The sequence below is a fragment of the Planococcus citri genome, chromosome 5 (assembly GCF_950023065.1).
Source record: "Planococcus citri chromosome 5, ihPlaCitr1.1, whole genome shotgun sequence".
Lineage (NCBI taxonomy): Eukaryota > Metazoa > Arthropoda > Insecta > Hemiptera > Pseudococcidae > Planococcus > Planococcus citri.
In genome coordinates, this window is record NC_088681.1 from 59,185,034 (window position 1) to 59,194,664 (window position 9,631).

General features: G+C 36.0%; 2 protein-coding genes across 2 annotated transcripts; both read left to right on the forward strand.

The window, feature by feature from the left end:
- The first annotated feature begins 1,685 nt into the window (after positions 1 to 1,685).
- Positions 1,686 to 3,251, forward strand: LOC135848412 (uncharacterized). Its single transcript, XM_065368315.1, has 5 exons — positions 1,686 to 2,497; positions 2,577 to 2,679; positions 2,794 to 2,898; positions 2,976 to 3,083; positions 3,222 to 3,251. The coding sequence occupies exons 1-5, from the start codon at positions 1,686 to 1,688 to the stop codon at positions 3,249 to 3,251; spliced, it is 1,158 nt and encodes a 385-aa protein (XP_065224387.1).
- A 1,074-nt stretch (positions 3,252 to 4,325) lies between these two features.
- On the forward strand, positions 4,326 to 9,631 carry LOC135847439 (uncharacterized). Its single transcript, XM_065366963.1, has 2 exons — positions 4,326 to 4,492; positions 7,825 to 9,631. Exon 2 carries the CDS (start codon positions 7,864 to 7,866, stop codon positions 9,436 to 9,438), a length of 1,575 nt encoding a protein of 524 aa, XP_065223035.1. The 5' UTR covers positions 4,326 to 4,492; positions 7,825 to 7,863; the 3' UTR covers positions 9,439 to 9,631.

Consider the following 9,631-nt stretch of genomic DNA (forward strand, 5'->3'; position numbering starts at 1 on the left):
CCTTATTGTAAATCTCATCTTAATGAGTAACATATATGGACCTTCCCACATCCGTGTACTGTTCCCTATTCCCCGTGGTGATGTGCTTTGCACTTTCTAAGGCATAAAATGCCATCTCTCTCTTTCCGTAATACTGTACAGGCCAGTATAAATAATATAGCTTGAGTAAGTTGTAATTATGTACTTGAATACAATACATTGAATTACAACTGAAGATGTGTTATTATTTCGTAAGATAAATAATCTTAAGGTAAATGTCTGTGTGGTATTCGTAATTACACTCAGTGTCCGAAAAGTAGGTAACGAGGCGGTAAGTCGCCAGGTACCTACGAAGCTCTCAGAAGCTAGGTACTGCTAGACCTCAAGTAGGTAGCTAGCATATGTGAGACCTATACATGGAGATGTGCTTGAATAGCATCATCGTAATGTGCAGAATACTTCTCCACAATTGGTCATTTCCAATGAAGTTTTTAAAGTGTCCCTATCTTCTTCCCTTCAGCTTGCGTAATTTTCTCCTTGTGAATTTTCTCAAAAAAATATTTTTTTGTTGTTTTTGGGACTTGAAAAAAATACTTTGACTTTCATTTTTCATGCTGATCCGATCTTCTTCTCCTCCCAAAAATAGACGCAAACCAAAAAATGTTTAGAAATGCAGTACATATTTTGTAGAGGGTTTTGTCCGACCTTGACATTAATTAAGAGACAAAATAATGTACTCGTTCATCTTCTGTTCTGCATTCAAAGAACCGGAACGCTTTTTTTACCCAATTTTATTTTCATCAGTTTGTACTTGTGACAAATTATTATTACGCTATTACAGTGGTTCCTAAAATATGAATAATACGTCAAATGGTAAATTGCTTAATCTTGCGCAAAAATTGATCTAGCATTTATTTGACCAACTAGATGAATTATTCAATCATTACGAAGTATAGAAAATGATAACCTACGTAAAAATATGAAATTTGGTTCGCAATTAACCATATCTATGTACATTATGCAGGCCTACGAGTATGTATTCCGAGAAAATAATTAAATTTCAATTCGATCATGCTACATCGAGTTGGAACCCCGTCATTACGGAAATTATTTGTTACAATAACACCTACATTGTATTTTATTGACCCAGACCGTGAAAATTAACTGTTAAAGTTATGTTCACGTGCTTAATACGAGTATATTTCTTATGTACGCGACTATACGACCGTTAAAGGACGATAAATTATGAATAAAATAATCATTCAAATTGGTAAAAGTTCATTGCTTGAAAAATTGATGCGCAGCAATCAAAGTACCTACATACATAGGTAGGTACTTATTTGCAAAATATATCGAAAAAATTCGCCTTGAACTTGCCACTTGACTTGCTAAGTAAGGTACCTATGTACGTGATGAAATCACACCACTGTTGAATCCTTCGTGCAGTCATCGAAGTTCTCCAAAATTTTTAATACGCCATTTGTCACCCATATGAGTAGAAATTTTATATTATTTCGTTTACTTGGTTAAGTAATTGACGTGTATCGAAGTGCATTCGTGTAAATACTCGAATTCGTCCTCGTGTAGAAAATTAATTTACCTTGAACCCGTTCAACACTTCACTTATAGGTACCTATTTGAAGTTATTCCTGAGTTAACTGCGTTCTTCGTTGCAGTTCAACATTTTATAGATAAACTTTTTCAAGATGGCAGTGAAAATATTCGATCATTTCATCGATCTATTCCTACTAACTATGGGTGTATTGGAAAATCCCGAGTACAAGAAGTTCGGTATCCCTTTCTTCATCGTGTACTTCGGATTCATAATCGTAGATACCTTCGGTATGATGGTCGGAGTGGCTACGACGGATGATCTGATCAGAATAGCCATCCAATTCGGTCAATTGACAACTCAGCTTAATTGTATCGCCATGATGACCTACTACAAGATATCGATGACTCTGGTACTCGAACTAATCGCCAAATTGCGTGAAAACAGTTCCAAGTGGTTGGAAGCCGAGCCAATAATGGAGCAGTTTATGAGATCGGTCATCTTAAAAGTTTTTATCGGGTATTACGTGGCTATTATTTTCACCGTCGCTCCCGTCCTGGCTGGGCAATTCAATTCGGTCGAAGTTAGCGAAAAGTATTCTTACGTGACGCCATTTTGGTATTCTTGCGGTACTTTGGAGCATTCTGTGTTCAGACACGTTTGTTGGAATGTCGAAACTCATTTCGAGTTATTTTGGTCAAATATAGCTCAAGCTTTCCTGTACTATTGTACTTTACACGCGCTCATCATGTTGTTGTTGTTTTATACCATTTTGACGTTCAATGTTAAAATTCACGCTCAAGTGCTGACCAAGAAATCGGAGCAGTTGGCCAACGATACGTATCTGTTTATCGAATTGAATAGCAGGAATTCGGGGGATAATTTCGTCAGGATGAGGAATGAGTTCGATCGGGATATTTTACTCAAGTTTTTGGAGTTGTTGAAGCATCAGCAGTTTATCAGGGAGTATGTTTCCTGTTTCGTCTTCAAGAGTGTTTTTTGGTTGGACAATTTTTTATTTGAATTGATTGATTTTTACGTATAGATTTGCTATCGAAGTGACACGATTGGTGCATTGGATGGTGATGATAAACGTTACTGGGATTTTTTGCGCTTTATCTATGACCGCATTTTTTACCATTGTTGAGGTGAGGAATGAATTACGTACCTACGATGAAAAAAGCTACGAGTTGTGACGTACCTACTCACATAGGTAAATATTTTTTCTTACGAAGTATTACCATAATTATTATTTTTTGTAGAAAACTAACGATTCGTTATTGGCTTCGAAAATGGCTACGATGTCGATTGTGATGATTGTGACCTTGTTCATCTACTGTTACAATGCTCAAATGATCTCTGATCTAGTAAGCGATCGTTTTATGTATGCAAATTTGAGCTTTTAACTGCTCTTAATATTTATTATGTCTGATGTATTTCACAGGGTCCTACCATAATGGATAACATGCTAGATATTCCTTGGTATCTGCAGAGTCTACGGTTTAGAAAGACTTTCGCTATTGCTCTGTGTCTGAATCAAAATCTAGTCATGGTGAGAGCCTGTGGAATGTTTGACATAAATTTGAGATTTTTTCAGTCTTTCATGAGAGCTATTTATTCGGTGTTGAATGTTTTGTTGTTGGAATTGAGTAAATAAATATGATTAAATTACCTCGCGTTTATTGTGTAGACTGTTCGTTCGACGTATTCGTGGCAATAGTGGTCTATGTAAGTTTAGGAAGGGGAACTGATTCGTTATCTGTTCTGTTTGAATCCGCTAAGTGTTTAAGAATACGTAGGTACCTAATGGAAATGTAACATGATTAAAGTTGATGAAAATGATGGAAAACAGGAAAAATGCAGAAATATCATTATGGTCGTTGAAAATCGACAAAAACAAAATATCTAATTTTAATGAGACTTGGACAAAATTGCAAGAAAATAATAATGTTGAAAACTCGTAAAATTTTGTAAAAACTCACGAAGGAAACATTTGAAATGAATCAATGATATGGTAGAAGTTTGTGAAAATTGTCTGAAAAATAGAGTGAAAACGTTTCAAAATGATCGCTAAAACGTCGAAACCAAAGTATCCAAATCAATGAAAATTAACTGAATTTAATGAAATAGGTATCTATTTCATTAAATTCAGTAGTGAAAATTGGCAACAATTTCCAGAAAATAGATGTAAAAAATATGAAATAAGTAAAAACACACACAAAAATTGAAATGAATGAAAATTGTTAAAACTTTGCAAAGAGTGTACAAAAAAGTGTTAAAATGATATAAAACCTGAAAAAAATTATGTTCAAACTCGTAAAAAAATGATATGAAAACTTGAAGAAAGTAAGTGTTAAGATGAATTAAAAATTGACTCAATGTAGTGAAATTTTTGTAAATTTGTCAAAACTTGAATGGAAAAGCCTTAAAATCATATAAAATGATGCAAAAACAAGATTCAAGAACAAAAATTTTTTTTTAAATTAAACATCGTCTGAAAGCCTAAAAACAGTGACATATTTTCAGTATGTTATGCAATGTACGCAGCTACACACTCATTCATGAGTAATTTTAATCGAAACTTAAAGTAGGTAAGTCGTGTAATTATTTCTATACACACTGGAACATCACTGGAACTACAAGATGCACAACTGCAGGTCACAGCTGTAAGGGGAATCAAATTTCGTGAAAAGTTTTTCCAAACGGTCCCTGTAGAGGCGCTGATCGTCGTTTCCCTTCTGGACGACGCGACGCCTGGTGTTGGCGTGGTAGGGGAATGGGAGAACTTTTTACAGGATCCCCTAAGGTCTGTGCCCACCAGTTGTTCATCTTGTAGTTCCAGTGTCTATAATTAGTTCCGATTCTGTATGGTTAAATGCATATGTTGATATCGCTCTAAGAAAGTGTTACGTGTTTAACTGTTTAATGTTTTCTTTTCGTTAGAGTTTCAAAGAAATCAAGGTATGATCATTACAAGATTGTTTATATTACTTACCTAATTGGTATGGGTGATATTCAGTTTTAATGTACCTATTATTTAATGTGTCTTTTGTTACTAATATTATATCCAAGTGTAAAAAGAGACTATGGAATATTAACGTAACCGCCGCCATGATGCATTCTCAACCTTTGTTGCATCTTCACCTGATGTGTTGGTCAAACATTTTATGATCTCCGACCTACGTCACGGCATTGATGCATGATGCTGATGGTCTATTTTCATATCAATTGGGCATTTGAAGGGGAACAGGATACCCCCACCTCAAAGTTATCTCACTAGAGGGAAAATTCTTAGGATCAAAACGCATTGTGAACAAATAAAATTTTCGCTTTTTTGAGATATTTTTCCAATGTGTAGACGAACATGTAAAAAAATCCGCCTGGCCACCAATTTATCAACCAACTGATGAGAAATACCATTTTTCGTGCTATAATTTTATGGGTGAAACATGGAAAAAATTTCGCCGCCGTTGATGGCGCCGTTTTAAACAAATGAAAAGAAAACCATTTAAATTCATAGGAAAAAATTGGGGGAAAGAGATTTTTCGCATGTCTGTTTACATGTTGGTGAAATATTTCAAAAATTTCAGAAATATTCATTTTCTAGGTTTCTAATGGTATTTTTGCAATAAGTGCCAAACTTGTAAATTTTTTTCTTGAAAATGAAAAAAAAAATGTCTGTCCAGTTTTTGAACTGTTAGGTATTCTACATAAAAAGGACTAAAACTGAGAATTTTTTCATTTAAATCATAAGTTTTTTAATCGGTTCTTTTAGGTTTTTGAAAGTGCCAACACTGATTTTGGCATAACTCGTCGATTAACCTCTCAAAGTACTACAATTTGAAAAAAATTCTATACCACTAGTCGGGGAGCTTGCATAAGGATCTATTGCACCCCCCCCCCGTCGATCCTCTGGTACAACTTTTTTCTTGTAGAGGGAGTCCTAAGGAACATTTCTAGCCCTTGTCCTCAAAAAAACAGTGGCCCTACTTACAAAATGGCGGCCATTTTGATTGCCCGGTCAGCCGAAATTTTCAAATGCTAAAGTGCCTTTTTCGATTTTTGGTGAATTTTTGAAAATCAAATTTAGGCCAAAAATGGGGGGAAAAATCAAAATTTTACCAAACTAACCAAGAAAGCTGAAATTTGGGACACATTCTATTTTCAACATGCCAAATCGATTGGAAACTGTTTCAACCTGTTTTGAGCAGTTCTGGAGCCACTAGCAGATTTTTGAAACTCGAAATTTCCTAAAATTTCATCAAATGGAAATGGAAAGCCGAAATTCATTCTGCAAACTAATTTCAGTACGCTACGAAGTCGACTGCAGGTGGATTTCAAGTCATTTTGGAGCCTCTAGCGACTTTTTGAAATTTTGGGAAATTTCAAGTTTCAAAAATCTATTGGAGGCTTCAGTATAATTTTCAAAAAGTCGCTGGAGGCTCCAAAACTACATAAAATCCACCTTCAGTTGACTTCGTAGCATATTGAAATTAGTTTGCAGAATGAATTTCGGCTTTCCGTCGACTGCAGGTGGATTTCAAGTCGTTTTGGAGTCTCTGGCCACTTTTTGAAAATTACTGAAGCCTTCAGTAGATTTTTGAAACTTGAAATTTCCCAAAATTTCATCAAATGGAGATAGAAAACCGAAATTCAATTCTGAAAACTAATTTCCAAATGCTACGAAGTCGACTGCTGGTGGATTTCAAGTCGTTTTGGAGCCTCCACCGACTTTGAAATTTCCAAAAAGAATCTGAAAACTAAAAACTTCAAAATTATTTGAAACCACCAATCACCACGCAGTCGACTTCATATCGTATTGAAATTAGTTTGCGAAGTGAATTTCAGCTTGCTAACTCTGTATGATAAAATGTTGTGGGAATTTCAAGTTTTAAAGGTGGTGTCTCCAGTAACTTTCAAAAAGTTGCTGGAGGCTCCAAAAAACATTAGTTGCTGAGTAAATTTTGGCTTTCCAACTCCACTTGATGAAATTTTGGGAAATTTCAAGTTTCAAAGATCTGCTGGAGGCTCTAGTAATTTTAAAAAAGTACTGGAGTCTCCAAAACTACTTAAAATCCACCTGCAGTTGACTTCGTAGCGTATTGAAATTAATTTGCAGAATGAATTTCGGCTTTCCAACTCCACTTGATGAAATTTTGGGGAAATTTCAAGTTTCAAAAATCTACTGGAGGCTCCAGTAATTTTCAAAAATTCGCTGGAGGCTCCGAAAGACATTAAATGCTGAGTAAATTTCGACTTTCCAACTCCATTTGATGAAATTTTGGGAAATTTCAAGTTACAAAAATCTACTGGAGGCTCCAGTAATTCTCAAAAAGTCGCCGGATGCTCCAAAACGACTTGAAATCCACCTGCAGTCAACTTCATAACGTATTGAAATTAGTTTGCAGAATGAATTTCGACTTTCCAACTCCATTTGATGGAATTTTGTTGGAATTTCGAGTTTACAAAATCTGCTGGAGGCTCTAAGACTGCTCAAAACGGTTTGAAACAGTTTTCAATCGATTCAGCATGTTGAAAATGAGGTATATCCCAAGTTTCAGCTTTCTCGGTCAATTTGGTAAAATTTTAATTTTTTTCTCATTTTTGGCCTAAATTTGATTTTCAGAAATTCACCAAAAATCGAAAAAGGCACTTTAGCACTTGAAATTTTGACAGGTGATAAATTTTTGCCTGCTCTTTCGATCTACCTTTGTACGGTTTAAAAAAATTCGTGCAAGTCCTATGTTGAAACGCAAAATCTGCGATTTCAGCTGACCTGTCAATCAAAATGGCCGCCATTTTGTAAGTAGGGCCACTTTTTTTGAGGGCAAGGGCTAGAAATATTCCTTAGGACTACTCCTTCAAGAAAAAAGTTGTCCCAGAGGATCGACGGGGGGGGGGGTGGGTTGCAATAGCCTTATGCGGGCTCCTCGACTACACTTACAACCAGAGCAATTTGCAACTGAAATGTTCCATTTTCGGCCATTTTGGAGAACTTTGAAGCTCCACATACAGTTCCGCCAAAAAAATCGAAAAAATGTCGGGGTTGCGTCATTCGTCATCGTTTGATGACCTCTCAGTACACGATTTGGCATGGAATGGCCCTATCACGTTGACGAATAGTTATAATTGATTGACTCTGGAGGCTTCTCTGAAATCGCTATATTGGGGATTCAGGAAAAAATTCGAAATATTTTTTATTCATACTAAAACGTAACTTTTTTTATTTTCTTTAATCGTAACCTGCCAGCTGCACGCTTCATCGCATTAATTCGCTCGTTACGATTCTATAGGTTAGAATTTGTGTCAGCGCGGAATCAAGAACCATTGAAATGACTGAAATACTACCTGTCATCTACGATATTGCTCAACCAACCCCCATCTCGTTGAAAGAACTATCTGCCATCGCCGTCAGCCTGGAAATCTGGTGCAATAGAATACGTGAGTATCGCATGAACGGCACCATAGAAAAATTTGATCCACTCAGTTGGGTCAATATCCCGTCAAAATTTGTGCTCCCAGATTTGCCATCGTCAATTTATGATTTTATCGATGAATATTTGCCTAGATTTGGGTTTTCAGCGTTTACATGGCTTACTAATCACAACAGAAGTGTATTCCAATTGCACCGCAACCATAAAAATTCAATTTTGGAAGTGTTTGACGATTTCATCCTCGATTACAATGGCACTTTCAACTTTGCCAGAACAGCCGAACGTATGATGTATTGTGATGGACTTAGTGAGGCTGAGAAATTCGCCATAGCTTGTACGTATTTTTTCGAAGACGATATCAGACGAATTTGGCCATCTGTATGTGAGAGGTTTGACTTGAATAGTATCGACTTTGGTGATTGCCCGCAATTGTATTATTGGATATGCTGTCTCAGAAACGAAACGAATAAGATACCTAACCAAGGAAACAGCTCTGTTGACAAAGTTATGCTTGACCATCACATGGTTGCGAATAGACCATCTCTCGAGTATTTCTGGAATCGGGTATCTGAGGAAAATCGAATGCGAAAAGCCATAGACACTTGCAAACGTGATACGAAATTGTTAGTTACATTCGTGCTATCAAAACTGAACAGTCAACAGCTCGATGAATTTGCAAATACAAATGGTGTCCTATTAATACTGGAGCTGTTGAAGAAACGAAACCGTGGTTGCTGGTTAGTTTTACCGGCGTGGTGGTATATTAGAGACAGAATGAACGAAAGCACTCTTGAGAAACTGGTTGTTAACATGTTAAAACTTGAAGGAGTTGAATTCTTCTACCCTTATGCGACCATAGTACCCAAGATTTGGTTGCATCATAGTTCGGAAATTTGGAACAGCGTCCCGCCTAATTTAAAACCAACCATAGTCAAATATATTTTATCCGACACGACAATTTTTGAACAAATGTTTGGTTTGAGGAGTAGACGTTTCGTTGGCTTCCTGTTGACTATTATATCCTGTGGTACTTTTGAGCAGAGGAGCGCATTTTGGCATAACTGCTGGGTTCATTTGATCGAAGGCACCCGAAGTCAAGATTTGAGTCAAATAATGAAACTTTGCTTTAAAAACGAAGAAGAAATTGCACAGTTCAAGGATAACATTTTAGCTGAAAGTGAAAATGTGCGTCTCTTGTGTAGCGATTTACTTAGTTTTGGGATGTTGGACGAATTGAACGATTTGGTGGACTTTTGTTGGCGCGAAGTACGAATAGCGAAGACTTTCAAGAAGCAGCTGCTGCGATCAACTCTTGTCGATAAAAATAATCGTATTATCGTTTGTTTAATTGCCAACAACTTTGAAGAATTCCGTGTATTTATCGACGATGTAGTTGACAACGCCGATGAATGGTATGATTTCCAAAATCTACTGACTGTTCGATTGTCCAAATGTAAAAACCTTGATTTTTAAACGTTAAATAATTGTGAAATTATTCAACTGAATTTATCTCTACTCCGACTCGTATATATGTATATTGACACTTGTTTTTACTACACTAGTTTTAATTAATTTGCAGTACTTACAAAATAAGGTGAATCTGTGTTGTAAATTGTTGATATATTTTTTTTTGATTTTGGAAAAAATTAATAAATATTTGTGCATA